General features: G+C 33.3%; 1 protein-coding gene across 1 annotated transcript; it reads left to right on the top strand.

Moving 5' to 3' along the window:
- Window positions 1-16,095: 16,095 nt before the first annotated feature.
- On the top strand, window positions 16,096-17,205 carry LOC139901735 (chitinase CLP-like). The gene has a single exon (XM_071884413.1). It carries the CDS (start codon window positions 16,096-16,098, stop codon window positions 17,203-17,205), a length of 1,110 nt encoding a protein of 369 aa, XP_071740514.1.
- Window positions 17,206-19,249: the final 2,044 nt, after the last annotated feature.

Genomic DNA, 19,249 nt, shown 5'->3' with positions numbered 1-19,249 from the left:
ATTTCGGTTTAAATAAGATAAGATAAAAGGAAAAGTGCAATAGCTAGTCATTCACCCCTTAATTATCCTCATCATATTATCATGATATTGTTAAAGAAACAGAAAAATCTCACAGCAATAGCTGCCGTATTCAAAAAGAAAGTAGCGACTGCTTTGCAGTTTTTTTTTTTTTTAGATAGATCCCGTAGCCCACTAAGGCCCAAGAGATAAGTAACCCTATAACAAACAGGTTTACGGTCCATAGTCATTGATTTCCAAAGGCCTACTATCTTGTACGTATCAAATCAAACATGGATTGTGGGGTTTAATGGTTGTCGGTTGGTTTAGAGAAAAAGGAAAAGTAACAACGCATGAGTTGTTGGCAATTATTAAGTGGACCTTAGAACCAATATCGGTTGTGCCCCTTCCTTATTAATATCATTATTGTTTCTGTATCACAAGGTAAGAAAAGAGAGAAAAAGAAAAGAAAAAAAAAAGTATAGCAGCAGCAGGCGTAGCTGCTCGTCAGGAAGTAGGTTCAAACAGAAGCAATGATTTTTGGAGAGTTGATCAAATGATTCAATCGGTTGCAAACAGAAGGAATAGCAGTTTAACAAAAAGGGTGTTTATTAATGAGTTAGAATGAAGATTGTTATGTGGTTTGAATCGTGTAGGTGGTGTTTTAAATGGGTTGGGTTTTGATTTCCTGACGTCGAAGTTGTTGGTTTAGTTAGGGTCGATGGTGGTTGATGGTTTGGGTGGAGGTGATTAAATGGGTTTGGTTTGGTTCGATTGAAACAATTATACAGAAGTGGTTGTTGGGTGTTTGCAAACGGTTACATGTGGTTGGCAAATCGAAACAGGGAAAAGAAGTACTTAGAAGGTGATAGTTGATGGGCCTCGGTGATACATCAAACAATAAACACGATGGCATGTTTGTGTATATCGAGCAAGACGTAGAAGCACTCGTTTGGTGGTGGGTTTGTATCGAGTACGTGGTAGTGATCGGTTTGGTTGTTTTCAATGGTGATGATTATTGTCGAAGAGGGTGTTGGTCGATGGTTATCGATTGTAAAATAGTAAGAGTGATGATTCAAAATGGATTTGTGAAGATGGTGGTTCGAGTGTAAACGGCAAACATAAGGTATGGTGTCTGTAATAGCTTGAAGTGGGTGTTGATCGAATAGTAATAAATCAAGCAGGGTCTCGGTTCATCTAAACCACAAGGAAATTTCAGCTTTTAAGCTCGTGGTGGATGGTGGTTTCAATTAATAGAAAGACAGAAATATTAAAGAGAGGGAGATAGATGGTGGTTGCGGTTGTTAATAGGAATAAGAAGAAAAAGAGTGATATGTGTGTCGCTAGTATATGTATATGTCAAGTTTTTAATATACATATAATATAGATAGTAGTCAAAAAAACTTAAACAAAAAACAAGGTAACCTGACAAATCGTTCAATCAATATTCAATTAGTAATAGTGTAAGGTTTGTTTTGTTCATGATAGTGGAATCGATCTGTCAATCTAGCATACAAATCAAAAAGAATGGATAGTGAGTTGAAACTGATTTTGTAGTTTTATGTATTTAATTTATATTTAATAAATATTAATAATAAATGTATTAATATTAATAATAATACTAATAATCATTATATTAATAATAATTATAATAATAATAAATAATAATAATGATATTAACTATAAAAAATGATAATAATAATAAATTGTATTATTTTTATAACAATAAGAAAATGATAAGTTTACTAATAGTTAATAATTTATTTAAATGTAAATTATAATTTTAATCATTCTTCTAATAATATTTATATCAATAATCTTTATTTTTATCATCATCACTTTTATTAGAATTCTTAATAACTATATTTATAACAATTATAATAATAATAGTATTAATAATACTAATATTGATAATAGTATAATAATGATGAAAGTAGTAATAATATTACTATAACAACTATATTTTAATTTGTAACCACATTTAATATATTAATATTACAATTTATTAATTATGTAATGTTTAATAATTATATCATTCATTGTATGATAACATTCCTTAAATATTTGATACTTACTCATTACAATATAATAATAATTATGAATGGAAGATGTATATATATACACACACACACACATATCTATTTTCAATTAATTGTTCGTGAATCGTCGAGAACAGTCGAAGGGTAAATGAATTCATGAAAACAAATTCAAAATTTTTGAGACTCAACATAACAGACTTGCTTATCGTGTCGATTTCAGATTAGGATCAAGTTTAAATTTGGTCGGAAATTTCCGGGTCGTCACACACGAGATATGTGTACGGTTACTAAGATTTATGAAAATGGTTTCGTACACGAGATAGGTGTACTGTATTTGAATCTTGTGGTCTATCAAAATGATGAATTTTATTGTTTACAATAAACTTATGAACTCACCAACCTTTTGGTTGACACTTTAAAGCATGTTTATTCTCAGGTATGAAAGAAATCTTCCGCTGTACATTTGCTCATTTTAGAGATATTACTTGGAGTCATTCATGACATATTTCAAAAGACGTTGCATTCGAGTCGTTGAGTTCATCAAGAATATTATTAAGTCATTTATAGTTGGATATGTTAAGAACTAGTATGCATTCCGTCAACTTTCGATGTAATGAAAGTTTATCTTTTAAAAACGAATGCAATGTTTGTAAAATGTATCATATAGAGGTCAAGTACCTCGCGATGTAACCAAATGTAATGTATTCGTCCTGATGGATTAGGATGGGTCATGAAAAAAATGTGTAATCTTTGTCGAAGATATAATAAAATTTGCTAAACATGTAATAAAACATTAATTATAAAAAATTAAATATGAAATTTGTAAGCTTATTTTGATATTATAGTTATTTCATCATAGGGTTGAAAGTAAAATGTAAATCTAACGGTAAATGAGCTTGTAATGGTAAATATATAAGAATATATCTATATTTATGTATTTGTATACGTATTTCGGGTGGTAATGGATATATCTATGGATGAAACTTTTCATCCATGTTCATATCCATATCCATTTAGGTTCATCCATATCTGTATCCATATCCATTACGGTTCATCCATATCCATCACGAAGTGGGTGGATCGGGTGGATATCTACCGGATTGGGTGGCCATTGCCATCCCTAGTCCTCATAGGCAACCGAGTAGGGAAAACCCTTGGTGGGATTCAGACCCGGGACCCCCGCAGGAATTCCACAAAGTTCTCCTCCTAGATACCACTCAGCCAACGGATCGGATGTATTTTTTTCATTCTATCCTGAAAGTATAATATATGAACCATTTAAAATATTAGGCCCCTTCAAAATATCGGGCCCTGTGCGATCGCCCATTCTCGCACACCCTTTAAGACGCCTCTTCATATATGCATAGAATCTAATACGTATATCACAGTACCTACCCGTTAAAGAAATTTTTTCCCGAAATTTGAGTGAGGTGGTCATGGCTAACAATAAAAATGTTTTCATTAAGATTATGAGCTGATAAATAGAGTTTTACTACTGTTGAGTAATATGGATAACATAATTCGATTACTCGAAGAGTACAAGTGAAGTTATCACAAAAGCGTGAAATAACGAAGTAAAGATTTGTCTTAGCTTTTTACGTAGCCAGGTTGAATTTAGAAAATAATATTCGTCCTATCTTTTGACATTGTCTCGGTTGAATTCCAGAATTCAAGGGATTTAAAGAAAATATTTGAAATCTAAAAGATTTGATTCTTCGGCGAATAAGGTAATTAAGATCTCTGTAATTAAATACGGTGATCTGCCTCGATTACTCTGTCTGATATTTCCATTATAAATTAAATTATTACATTCCATTATTCTCATCATTTCTATACTTTCTTTATTAGTTCATACATCCAAAAGATTGGAAAAATGCTTAATCCAGTTCCAATCCTTGATACTTTCCTAATTATCATTTCTGTCATCCTTCTTTTTAAATCTTCCACCAGAAAAATCTGTTTACTTCTACTATCACCTTGGGGTGATACTATTCATAATTCTACCGTGTCTTTATATTGCTATTCGTATTAATATCCACGTTTTGTAATTCCTGTGTTGTTGTTGGGCTTTATATTTTCTCTTATATTTTGGATCTCTTTGCCTTTTTATTCTCTTCTTGATCTCTAGTAAAGCGAGTAACGGTCCAGAATTCGTAAGTATGGAACTTCGAATGAACTTAATGTTCTAAACAATAAAGAACGTAATCGCACGATTTGATTTGTCAAATTACCCAAATTCAAGAGAAATGATAGGACTATCAAGAAAATATGTTCTTGATACATTTATAGATTAGATAGAATGTAAGAGTCGTGTAACATGGCACAGGATGACGGTATAATCAATGAATCATCACGTTCTATTAGAAACTCAGCATGACTTACTGTAAAATAATCACATTGATCAAGTGTCATTATATTATACTAACTCATGCATCAATTTCCAACACTACTTCAAAATCATTCATAATTCAAACTCGAATTTTTAAGAAATTTAGAAACTAAAGTAGTTTCCTTTATGATGTAATATGGATAGCACGAAGAGATAAATAATTTCGGACGAGAATATTTATGAAAATATCTTCAAAAATATCGAAGATATTTATGATGATATTTTGAAATTTCTACGTTCGATGGTTGATGAAGAAAGATTTTCCGCAAGATTTTAACATGAGTACGGAGCAAGATATTCGTTGAAGGTTTCATCGGGTCCGAAATTACCTGGATTCTTTGAATATATGGTATGGTCCTTGTATTTGGCCTTGGCCTCCTTTATGGTTTGCTCAATCTGTTTTTCGATACCAAATTTTCTATCGAGCGTTCCTAACACTCTCTTCTTTATCATCAACTTTTGGCCATTTAGACCATCTTCAATTTTTCTGTTTCCTCTGCATATAATGCTACCATACCTGAATCATTGGTTATCAAATCCGAGGTGGTTTCAGGAGAATTGTTTTTTTTTTTTATGATTAAACACTGATGGTAATATGGTGGAATATGAAACGTTCCCTGGTAACAATAAAAGAGCACGCATATATATCAAGGTTATAATAAGGTTGTTTTGAAACGAAAAGTCGAAGTTGACTTGCTGAAGCTGTGACAAAATTTGCTACTTTGAAAGGAATCACCAAATTATTTTGGGTAATAATAACACTAAAGGAATTAGCACAGATACGTGTTAAACATTTACTCAGGTTCCGAGTGTTTTCAGGTGCATAACTATATGTATCAATCTTTTCTTCTGTAGATGAAGTGCGGTTGGTTCATCCTCTCGATTGAGGTATTTTCAAGAATTATGAAAGGTTTGAACGCAGATTGTAATCGTCAAGATACAGATGAGGTTTAAGATGAAATCAAGTGGCAAACTTGAAGAATTGTTTAGTTTCATATGTCATAATCAATATTTTAATTCATTTTAATTGTCCAATATTGATGGTCCACAGTTAGCAATTCAATAATTCATATATAGTTTAATATATAATATTCAAATTAAATACGTATCGTGACCCGTGTACATGTCTCAGACTCGATCACAACTCAAACTATATATATTATTGTAGAATCAACCTCAACACTGTATAGTGAACTCGATCTTACAGCATATAGAGTGTCTATGGTTATTCCAAATAATATATATAGATGCGTCGATATGATATGTCAAAACCTTGTATACGTGTCCCGATATTTAAAGTGCGTAAAAAAAAATAACAGAAATTAAATGACGATAAATAAAGTGCGTAAAGTAAATAACAAAAATTAAATGATGATAAATAAAATTGCGAGAATGTAAATTGCGATAAGTAAAATGTAATCAGTTAGCTAGAAACAGTTAGCTAGGATTTTGTTAGCGTGAATTCTTAACAAAATTTCATATTGTTAATTAGTCTGTTTCTAATCAATTTTTTTATTGTGTTTATTATTTCTTCATTATGCCACTTGTTGGATTCTGATAGGTCAAAATCCAAATATGAAATTGAATTTGAATGAAAATAGCTATTCTTTGGTGAACGGATACGTATATCGGTGGATGTAAGTAGTATAGTTAATGACGGTTGAATCTGAATTGAAGAATGTACAGTATAACATATTAATGTGAAATCTAAATATTTCTCGGGTATTACCGACCCGTTAAAATATTTTCACCATTAACAGTTTGTACGAAAGAATTTTTAATTACAATCTTTATAAAAATATATATACATATATATTTTCTTCAGATGTAATCATGGATTTAATGAGTCAATATGATATTAAACTCATTTGATTTACGGTTAAAACTTAGAGTACATAACCTCTAAAATATTAGAGATTACATAATCATTATGTCGAACGAAGATCAATGACGTAGAACGATACGTAGAACGAAGATTATACTCGGGATACAGAATGAGATGTTGAGGCATGGATTGTTGAAACTTGGGTTGTTGGTGGTACTGGTGCCATTGGTGCTGAGGCTGGTGATGTTACTGGTGTTGGTGATACTGCTGGTGCTTGCAAATTATATACCGTGCTCTCTAAAGTTAATACGCGAGCTCGGAGTTCTCTAACTTCTTCTACTAACCCTGGTTGATTATCAGTGTGAGGTAGAGGTCGAATATCTTCTCTAGTTCTGTTAATGGTAGCTTCAAGATGAAAAATTCTTGCAAAAAGGGTATAAACGGTGTTGCGAACGGGTTCGCCAGTGAGCGAGTCAAGTACTCCAAGGTTAGGTGGTAGATTCGATTCATGATATGGAGTACCTTCTTCCCTTCTCCATAGGATAAGTATGTCGCGAACCCACCCCCATTTTCTCCAGTAATCACGATAGTTGATTGGTTGGTGTGCTCCTGTCACGCTGTCTTCGGAGTCAGAGGAACTGGGTCGATTCGTAGAGGCCATCTTACGCGATCTCAGGAAAGATTTTTGGTATGAAGAGTTTAGTGACAGCAATTGATAGTTGGATGGTATTCTCAATGCATAATTTGCATAGATATATATAGTACCAGGATCCCTTAAATTAAGGAGAAATTTACGAGAGATATCAGGAAAGGTCTACAGTAACAGATACGATAAGATATGAATTGTCAGATACGCTAAGATATGAATTTTGTCTATACACTATTCATGTAGTCAATGCAGTAAAACAAGTCTAGACTAAGAATAATGAGCAGGTAATTTCCTAAGGATAATAAGCAGATGATTTCTGACAAAAATGATAAGCAAAACTTTTGACATGCAGACACGGTCGAAGTCCAGACTCACTAATGCATCCTAACGACTATCAGTTAGACACACTAATGCAAGACCTGGTTTGCTAAGACCACCGCTCTGATACCACATGTCATACCCCGTCCTAATCCATCTGGAAGAAGTCACCAACATCCGGTCCCATTGCGATGATCGACTCCAAATGATATCTTTTAAAATGAGTAAATGCACAGCGAAAGATTTCTTTCATACCTGAGAATAAACATGCTTTCAAGTGTCAACCAAAAAGTTGGTGAGTTCATAGGTTTATCATAAAACAATAAAATTCATCATTTTGATAGACCACAAGATTTAAATCCTGCATGGTACAAATGGGCCCGAATCCTATACCCACCTGTAATGTACATGCGATATCTTTTAAATACAGTACACCTTTCTCGTGTACGAAATCATCTTTCATAAATCTTAGTAACCGTACACATATTTTGTGCACAAAAATAACATACACATAACATGTGTATCAAATCATTCTCTCGATACATAACATTCACTTTTCATTGCTTTCATAGCTTGGCTTGGTAACCGACCTTAACATCTAATGCGCATAATAATATCCCCAAAACAGAACAGCTCGTCTGTATAATAATCATATAAACTTCGAAGTACTAAACACCACGCCCACTAGCCCTTCCGTCTAGTGAATATTCTGGGTGGGGGTGTTAAACCCGGTAGCTACCTTTAGGATTCGCGTGAATTAGGGCCATACCCGATTCTAATTCTTAGGTTACCAAGCAATAATAATCAGGGGAAAATATTCACATCAATTGGTGGCAATTATCATGTCCACATAATTCAATAATAACTCACAGAACTTCTGTCTGCATAATAATTCATTCGAGGAATGTTTTGCTTGTGTCTATCTCGTCAAACATTTATAAAAGCATTTCATGTATTCTCAGTTCAAAATATATTTCAAAAGCATTTAATAAAGCAGTTATAAAAACGGCGCATGTATTCTCAGTCCCAAAAATGTAAAGAGTAAAAGGGAATCAAATGAACTCACTATACGATATTTTATAGTAAAAATATTCATACGATGATACTGATCAATGCAGGGTTGTCCTCGGATTCACGAACCTATATCAAATATATATATTAACACATTGTAATATTAATCAACTAAGTTTATATACACTTTATAATATATATAGATTAATATCCTTATATATTATTATATTAATCCTTATTATTAGTTATAATACTTATATGATATATATACCTTAATAAATGTGAGATATTTAGTTAATATATTAAAAATCTAGTATTAGTATACTTATGATATATGTAATAAATATATATTTTTATATGGATATCTTCTGTTTGTAAAAATAATAATTATAATAATAATAAAATAATAATAATACTTATATTTGAAAATAATAATAATAATAAACTAATAATAATTCTTATAAAAATATGATTAACAATAATAGTGATAATAATGATGATAATAATAATACTGATAATACTAATAACTATAAAACTAATAATTTTATTGCTAATAATAATTATGATAGTGATTTAGTTGTAATAATAATAATAATAATTGTAAAAGTAGTAATAATGATAATAGAGAATAACTATAATATCTATATCTATAATACTTAATAATAATAATAATAATAATAATAATAATAATAATAATAAAACTTTTGATATCATGACTTAATTATAATCATCTTCATATATATATTATCTTAATCGTACACGTACTTATAATTATATTTCTCGAATATATTTTCATTAACTAAATTCATGGCCTTACTCATAATCTTATTCAAATATTTTTTTTTATAGTACTTACTTCTTTTATAATATAGTCATAATATTATTTGTTAGTAATAATAATAATAACAATATTTACATTAATATTTATAAGGATAATAATAATATTAGAAAAAAAATGACGATGGTAATTATATTATAAGAGTTTTACCCTCCTAATCGTCATCGTATATGGGCATCGTTATCGTCATCGAACACCACGACATCGTCACCATTTTGTAATCATAATCATCATTATCTTAGTGATTATACATGCGTATCATTATCATCATACCCATAACATTATTATCTCGCCATCATTATCATGTTCTTGCCACCATTATTATCATTATCACCATAGTATGATCATCATCATTGGATCTCAACAGAACAATATGAGACGTTTAGTATATGACTGGCCCAACAAGATAAATTAGAATTTACGGCCCATCAACAGGTTTTAACTTGAACGAATGAATTGAGGTGTGTTGGGGATTTCGGTTTAAATAAGATAAGATAAAAGGAAAAGTGCAATAGCTAGTCATTCACCCCTTAATTATCCTCGTCATATTATCATGATATTGTTAAAGAAACATAAAAATCTCACAGCAATAGTTGCCGTATTCAAAAAGAAAGTAGCGACTGCTTTGCAGTTTTTTTTTTTTTTTAGATAGATCCCGTAGCCCACTAAGGCCTAAGAGATAAGTAACCCTATGTCAAACAGGTTTACGGTCCATAGTCATTGATTTCAAAAGGCCTACTATCTTGTACGTATCAAATCAAACGTGGATTGTGGGGTTTAATGGTTGTCGGTTGGTTTAGAGAAAAAGGAAAAGTAACAACGCATGAGTTGTTTGCAATTATTAAGTGGACCTTAGAACCAATCTCGGTTGTGCCCCTTCCTTATTAATATCATTATTGTTTCTGTATCACAAGGTAAGAAAAGAGAGAAAAAGAAAAAAAAAATAAAAGTATAGCAGCAGCAGGCGTAGCTGCTCGACAGGAAGCAGGTTCAAACAGAAGCAATGATTTTTGGAGAGTTGATCGAATGATTCAATCGGTTGCAAACAGAAGGAATAGCAGAAGGAATATATATATATATACACACACACACACATATCTATTTTCAATTAATTGTTCGTGAATCGTCGAGAACAGTCGAATGGTAAATGAATTCATGAAAACAAATTCAAAATTTTTGAGACTCAACATAACAGACTTGCTTATCGTGTCGATTTCAGATTAGGATCAAGTTTAAATTTGGTCGGAAATTTCCGGGTCGTCACACACGAGATATGTGTACGGTTACTAAGATTTATGAAAATGGTTTCGTACACGAGATAGGTGTACTGTATTTGAATCTTGTGGTCTATCAAAATGATGAATTTTATTGTTTACAATAAACTTATGAACTCATCAACCTTTTGGTTGACACTTTAAAGCATGTTTATTCTCAGGTATGAAAAAAATCTTCCGCTGTGCATTTGCTCATTTTAGAGATATTACTTGGAGTCATTCATGACATATTTCAAAAGACGTTGCATTCGAGTCGTTGAGTTCATCAAGAATATTATTAAGTCATTTATAGTTGGATATGTTAAGAACTAGTATGCATGCCGTCAACTTTCGATGTAATGAAAGTTTGTCTTTTAAAAACGAATGCAATGTTTGTAAAATGTATCATATAGAGGTCAAGTACCACGCGATGTAACCAAATGTAATGTATTCGTCCTGATGGATTAGGATGGGTCATGAAAAAAATGTGTAATCTTTGTCGAAGATATAACAAAATTTGCTAAACTTGTAATAAAACATTAATTATAAAAAATTAAATATGAAATTTGTAAGCTTATTTTGATATTATAGTTATTTCATCATAGGGTTGAAAGTAAAATGTAAATTTAACGGTAAATGAGCTTGTAATGGTAAATATATAAGAATATATCTATATTTATGTATTTGTATACGTATTTCGGGTGGTAATGGATATATCTATGGATGAAACTTTTCATCCATGTTCATATCCATATCCATTTAGGTTCATCCATATCTGTATCCATATCCATTTAGGTTCATCCATATCCATCACGAAGTGGGTGGATCGGGTGGATATCCACCGGATTGGGTGGCCATTGCCATCCCTAGTCCTCATAGGCAACCGAGTAGGGAAAACCCTTGGTGGGATTCAGACCCGGGACCCCCGCAGGAATTTCACAAAGTTCTCCTCCTAGATACCACTCAGCCAACGGATCGGATGTATTTTTTTCATTCTATCCTGAAAGTATAATATATGAACCATTTAAAATATTAGGCCCCTTCAAAATATCGCGCCCTGTGCGATCGCCCATTCTCGCACACCCTTTAAGACGCCTCTTCATATATGCATAGAATCTAATACGTATATCCGATAGTAAAGTTAGTAAATGTGGAATCGAATACCCGTGGAGAACCCGCTTACCAGATAGCTAGTAATAAATGGGACCCGCGGTATGTATCCAGGTTTATGACATAATTTCTTAATCGAGTTTGAGTCTCAGTAGTAATAATCGACTGATGTCATTCCTAAATTGAAATTGTCACAAGAGTTTCCACGAGCTAATAACAAAGAACCGAAAACCAATATTTGATTCATTATGTCAAACAAGAAATTATTCTCCATACAAGTCTATAAATGGATGACATATATTTTTATTCAAATGAACTCATAAAGTACTTATGTTTGTACTCATATGAATTGAATCAGAATATTACGTTACTCATATGAACTGAATTAGAATATTATGTTATTTTTTATTTTTATTTTTATTTTATTTTTTTTGAACGGCGAATTTGCTTAAGCAGATCATTTATTTCAACGACTTTCATCATTTGCACCCACACACGCTAGAAGAAAATTCCTACCCGGGTTGCTTGGCAACTAATCGCGGGACCTGGGTTGCTTGGCAATTAACCGCAAGAAATTGGAGAGAAAACCTTTCGCCCCCAGGAATTGAACCCGGGTTGCTTGGCAACTTATCGCGGGTCCTTCTACACCGAGGCATAATACCATTGAAGCAAACGTTCGTTGGTCGTTACCGTTTATTATTGAATTTCCTAACTATCCGGTTTTTTTAAACAGCAGTTCGGGATCATCCAAGGGGACTAAACCACTCACGCGTTCATCTCCTGCAGTTGCTTAACTAGCCCCCAACTGCTGCCCAGGAGGATACTCTGCCCAATCCGAAGGCATGTGCGGTTAACCCCCTCCCCCACTGCCTCCGCAACGCGATGTGTGGAAAACACCATTGGCTGGAATTCAAGGGTTAAGGGCAACCTTGTGTGCAATGTTGTACCTCACGGGAGTCAAACTCCTGACATCTCGCTAAGACATGCAGACTACTACCACATGAGCTAAAACACAAGGTTTCTAACTATTCTTTAGTAAATTTATACTTAAAACCTCTTCTTAAAATGTTAAAACGTCAACTAAATGTATTCTTTTTAGGTAGAGTACGTATTAGGTTCTATGCATGTAAATGTCCTGGACATAATTAGATTTACGTTACTAAAGCATTAGTTTATCATTCAAGTTAACACTAAGAAATTGTGGAACTTTCACAGAAATGATTAATCGTCAAGTGATATGATAAATTACAAAATTACATGTTGTAAGATTTTATTCTATAGATATTATGATTATAAATAAAGTCAACTATAAAACGACCAGTCAAATACAGTAGATATCTTTAAGATAGTGAGGTAACTTAGTTTCTAAGCAAATTAATATTAAGAAATGCCTGTAATATGCGTTTAAATATATGCTTATTCTAAAATCCTTATGATTAAAGTTTTAACATATTTATAAAGATGTTATGTCAAACTTTACTATCAACATATCTATCTTTAAGTTACAAAGAGAAATATGAGCAACGAGTATCGAATAAATTGATTACGCCGCTTAGATATTACATCTAAGTATATACCGATGTGTGATAATATTGAATCGTTTACCATGTTCACTAGAGATTAAACAATTTTAAAACAACAACATTATATATATTAGACATAGCGAACATTATCAAATATTATGTATCAAATTAATTGATCATGTTATGTACGAATATGATCGATTACATATATATAAAAAATATGTTATACATCACTAGTTGTTTACTACATACAAGTTTGTAAACAAGTACTCTTAAATTTTACAACATGACATTTTATATTACGATAGTTAATCATGTGTCACGCCCATTTAATTTAATGCATTATGTTGGTGGTATTATTAAAACCAGTACTCCAAACTTAGTAACGTAAATCTAATTAGTTTTTGACGTTTCAACGAGTCACCTCATCGAACCTCGTCCTACTCTTGAACGCTACAGTATATCTTGGTCAACTTTATGGACTTTTTATCTTCATTTCTATATATACAGGTACAGGTATTACAATATTTCACACATCAACCCTCTCATATCAAGACTTATGGCCTGTTTACTTTTTTTCATTAAGTCACAGTATGGATATAGATGGCTATATAGATAATGATAGGCATAATCCACTAAGATGATAATAAAAGCTTGGTGTTTACTTTCTCACTTAATAAATTGTCTTAATAAAACCAAATTACCATTTTACCCTTGTAAAATATCTCATCATTCTCATCATCTGGAAAAATAACAATTAATAAAATCACCTACCACAAAAAATACACCCATTTCTTCTTTTCATGATTCCTTCTTAGACCACAGATAACGCAGGCGTTTGTTGCCTGAATCCGCCCACAAACGCCCGGAATGGGGCGTTTGTGGGCGTTTGTGTTGGGGCATTTGTCAAGAAAGCACGGGCATGAAAATGTGCGTTTGTGATTTTTTTTATTTTATTTTAATTCTTTTCTACCTTTTTCACCACTTTTTAACCCAACCTCCAATCATATTTTGACACATCACCCACAAACGCCCTTACAAAAGCCCCCCATTACAACTCCCCCCCAAAATGTCATGGTCCAGTCACAGTTTTTCCCCAAAAAGTGCACCTCACCCACTCCACGTCACAATCACCAATATCTGTGGTCTTAAACAATCCTCTCTTCAATCTATTTCCATCATCAAAATACTACTTTAACATTTGAATTTCAAGTTTAACAAGAGAGCACCAAAGTAATAAAAACAACATATTGGCTTTGCTTTTACCTAGAAACAATAAAAATTAGTGATGGTTGCCGAAGTTACAGATGGGTGCTCGGCGGAGATATATACGGAGCTACAAGCGGTGTCATCGGATATACAAACGGAGCCACAACTGATGCTCGCCGGAGATACAAGAGGTTATGGGATTCAAGCGGTGGTGCTTGCCAAAGAAACTAGATGATCGTCGGAGATACAAGATACAAGAGGTTAATGATTATCTGCTTGATCGTTGTCTGCTAAATGCTAAATGTTGTGGTTGTCTCATCTTGATAGGAAGATAACATAAAGGAGGATGAAGATTTTATTTGTATTTTTTTAGATGCAAGGGTAACCATGGAATATGGATTGCTGTATGTGGACAACATAGGTTTTGGGGATGTATCAGAATGCCTTCTAGCCAGTTGGGATTAATCAAAAAGGTCCAAGTAAACACCCTATAGTGATTACCGAATAATCTATCTAGGTCATTAATCTCAATTAAGTCCAAAATAAACAGGCCCTTAAAGATGCACTTCACAAAGACACTTTTCATTCTCTTAGGGCCTGTTTATTTTGGACTTAATTGGGATTAATGACCTAGATAGATTATTCGGTAATCACTATAGGGTGTTTACTTGGACCTTTTTGATTAATCCCAACTGGCTAGAAGGCATTCTGATACATCCCCAAAACCTATGTTGTCCACATACAGCAATCCATATTCCATGGTTACCCTTGCATCTAAAAAAATACAAATAAAATCTTCATCCTCCTTTATGTTATCTTCCTATCAAGATGAGACAACCACAACATTTAGCATTTAGCAGACAACGATCAAGCAGATAATCATTAACCTCTTGTATCTTGTATCTCCGACGATCATCTAGTTTCTTTGGCAAGCACCACCGCTTGAATCCCATAACCTCTTGTATCTCCGGCGAGCATCAGTTGTGGCTCCGTTTGTATATCCGATGACACCGCTTGTAGCTCCGTATATATCTCCGCCGAGCACCCATCTGTAACTCCGGCGACCATCACTAAATTTTATTGTTTCTAGGTAAAAGCAAAGCCAATATGTTGTTTTTATTACTTTGGTGCTCTCTTGTTAAACTTGAAATTCAAATGTTAAAGTAGTATTTTGATGATGGAAATAGATTGAAGAGAGGATTGTTTAAGACCACAGATATTGGTGATTGTGACGTGGAGTGGGTGAGGTGCACTTTTTGGGGAAAAACTGTGACTGGACCATGACATTTTGGGGGGGAGTTGTAATGGGGGGCTTTTGTAAGGGCGTTTGTGGGTGATGTGTCAAAATATAATTGGAGGTTGGGTTAAAAAGTAGTGAAAAAGGTAGAAAAGAATTAAAATAAAATAAAAAAAATCACAAACGCACATTTTCATGCCCGTACTTTCTTGACAAATGCCCCAACACAAACGCCCACAAACGCCCCATTCCGGGCGTTTGTGGGGCGTTTGTGGGCGGATTCAGGCAACAAACGCCTGCGTTATCTGTGGTCTAAGAAGGAATCATGAAAAGAAGAAATGGGTGTATTTTTTGTGGTAGGTGATTTTATTAATTGTTATTTTTCCAGATGATGAGAATGATGAGATATTTTACAAGGGTAAAATGGTAATTTGGTTTTATTAAGACAATTTATTAAGTGAGAAAGTAAACACCAAGCTTGTATTATCATCTTAGTGGATTATGCCTATCATTATCTATATAGCCATCTATATCCATACTGTGACTTAATGAAAAAAAAGTAAACAGGCCCTTAGTATGTTTCACTCATGTATTATCAAGTCTCAATACCTCAGTTATACCCATTATAAAAGACGCCACATCATATCTTCACAAAATTCCTTCCTCATTTAGCGAACCACCAATCAGGTCCGAAGAAATGCATTATCTCATCGACCTCGACGCTCCATACACTTGGAGAGACTGCATTGTACGTCGATATGACGTAGCTTGTGTCATAGAAGATGGATGCAGATTTCCCTTAAAATGTGACGACATTTTATGCAAAGAAGCTCATAAATATGTCAATAATCCTATGTGTCCTTCTCTTAATATCACTTCCAAATATGGTTGCAATATATGTTCTGTCACTCCTTTAAATCCCATATCAAAATCTTGTAAATTATCACAACTAACAACAGATTTGGTAACTATATCCCTCACGAATGGGAGAAACCCTAGTCCATTTCCAAATTATCCGTTCGGAGAACCATTTGTTTTATCATGTGCACCTTCTTCCTTGTTGAGATCCTTTCCCAAAGGTGTACGTGCTGTTGCATCTTTTTCTTGGTCTTTATTATCATTTCCACGTCAAACTTATAATGATAAATTTGCGCTTTGTCTATCTAGCACCACATCGAAACCCGGGGTGACATTTTTAGGCGACGGGCCTTTTTATTTTACTTCTAATCCAAATCTTGATCTTAGAAAATTTCTTTCGTATACTCCGATGATTAGAAAGACTTCGAAATCCCTCGGATATTTTGTTAAAATTAAACAAATTTTATTTTTAGGAAAAAAAATTCCTTTACCCTTATCGATAGGTAGTCAAGTGAGACTTAGTACTGTTAAGCCTTATACCGCGCTTAGAAGTGATATCTATAAAGCACTTATCCTAAGCGTTTCGGAAGCTACCAAAACGATTCCACGTGTAGATGCAGTTAAACCCTTTGGACTTTGTTATGTAGCTAGTGGACCTAGTACTCGCGTTTCGTATCGTTTTCCCAAAATTGATCTTGAACTGGATGGTGGGGCGATTTGGACACTTTCTGAAGAGAACTTGTTAACGAAAGTTGGGGATCGTGTCGCGTGTCTTGCATTAGTCGATGGTGGTGCTGGAATAAAGAATGCGATTGTGATCGGGACGTATCAGATGGAGAATAATTTCTTGTTCTTCGATCTAAAGAAGCAAAGATTGGGTTTCAGCTCTTCGTTGTTAGCTCGAGGAACCTCCTGCAACAACTTTAACTTCACCGAAGTACCCGAATGACTTGATTTCGAGCATCCTGATAGATAACGCTGCAACAAATTACGTAGTCACCATCTTATGCTTTAACTGTGTTTCTTCCTTAAATGTTTAATTAAGTTGTAACTCGTTGTGAAGTATCTAACCCTCGTTTGTTATCGCAATTCGCAAATAAAAGTACGGAATTGTATTTGCTGTTTCTTAATTCACTATAATTAATTCTAAACGTACGATGTATTTGGCTACTTGCTATCGGATCAGTTGAAGTATTGAGAAAATTGTATATAAAAATTGTTCTTTTAATGAAATGATAAACTCAATTGATGATACATAATACATGAAACGTATTTTCTACACTTACATTATTGAGCTAAACTTAACTAAATTAACACACGAATATAGTCAACTATTCCTTATCAATGTAATAAAGAAGCTAGTAAACACAAGTTCGTACACATAGAGCAAAGTGTTTAAGATTAAAATAACTAATAATTAACCAACGAATTGGGGGTTTGATTTGAACTTAAGTGAATTAAAACAGTAGCAAAGATAAATTAACCAATTAACCAGGTAAGGATAAATAGTGTCCACTTTAACGCTCAACAAATGACTAGGATTGTTCTTTTATTAAAACCGTTATTAAAAGTCTAGGTAAATAGTTCATATCGATCTCACGAAATCAATGAACCAAATGTATAATGAATTCAATTAATGTACCAAATGTATAATGAATTTGTTATAATTCAGTAGGCTTATAACTACCTTTAGTGGTTTGATTCTTGATGTTATAATTCAGTAGGCTTATAACTACCTTTAGTGGTTTGATTCTTGATTAAGAATGCTAATAATGAAGTGTAAGAACAAAGATGATAATGGAGAGAAAGAAAGAAACACTTTGTAAGTGTGAGAAATGGTGCAAGTTTAATGCTTGCATTCATGGCTATTTATAGCAAAAATATCACAAGTTTAGGTAATACAATAATATTACTTTTGTGTATCAATAATTGACTATCCATTTATATATATATTTATATATTATAACACTCCCCCTTGGATAGCAATTTTGTTTGTTGAAGATCAACTGTAAGTTACTGCCTCGTTAAAAACCTTGCTAAAGAAAACCCAGTGGGAAAAAAAACTTTAGCTAAGGGAAAAAGAGTGCAGCATGGAGTTGACTCCCCCTCAAGTAGACATCGCTTCAGTTGTTACATCTTTTGAACATGTCTCATACCAATGTTATGAACGTGTGTTCTGAAAATAGCAGTTGGAAGTGCTTTCGTGAAAAGATCAGCAGAGTTTTTGCTGGATTGAACATATCTCATTTCAATCTCGTTGTCCTTAATGAGATTTTGAGTGTATGAGAAGAATCTAGGAGGTATGTGTTTGGTTCGGTCACTTTTGATATACCCTTCTTTCATCTGTGCTATGCAAGCTGCATTATCTTCATAGATAATTGTTGGACTTTTATCGCATTCTAGTCCACAAGAATCAGTAATGATTTGTGTCATTGATCTCAACCAAAAACATTCCCGAGTAGCTTCATGTAATGCAATCACTTCGGCATGATTTGATGATGTAGCAACAAGTGTTTGTTTTTGAGAACGCCATGATATTGCAGTACCTCCATTTAGGAATACATATCCAGTTTGAGATTTAGCTTTATGTGGATCAGATAAATAACCTGCATCAGCATAACCAACCAAATCTTGTTTTGATTCGTTAAAATAAAATAATCCTAAATCAGTAGCTCCTCGAACGTATCGAAATATGTGTTTGATCCCATTCCAGTGTCTTTTGGTAGGAGCAGAGCTGAACCTTGCCAACAAATTAACTGCAAAAGAAATGTCAGGTCTTGTACAATTTGTAAGATACATAAGAGCTCCAATTGCACTAAGATATGGTACTTCTGGTCCAAGAATATCTTCATGATCTTCACATGGACGAAATGGATCATTTTCAACATTGAGTGATCTAACAACCATAGGAGTACTTAATGGTTTTGCCTTGTCCATATTGAAACGTTTCAAAATCTTTTCAGTATATGTTTTTTGATGTACAAGTAAACCAT

Source organism: Rutidosis leptorrhynchoides, chromosome 3 (genome assembly GCF_046630445.1).
Source record: "Rutidosis leptorrhynchoides isolate AG116_Rl617_1_P2 chromosome 3, CSIRO_AGI_Rlap_v1, whole genome shotgun sequence".
Taxonomy (NCBI): Eukaryota; Viridiplantae; Streptophyta; class Magnoliopsida; order Asterales; family Asteraceae; genus Rutidosis; species Rutidosis leptorrhynchoides.
This window is presented reverse-complemented; position numbering and strand designations above follow the sequence as displayed.

Excerpts from the sequence above, each read along its gene's own strand:
- LOC139901735 (XM_071884413.1), top strand. The coding sequence starts at position 16,096 with ATGCATTATCTCATCGACCTCGACGCTCCATACACTTGGAGAGACTGC.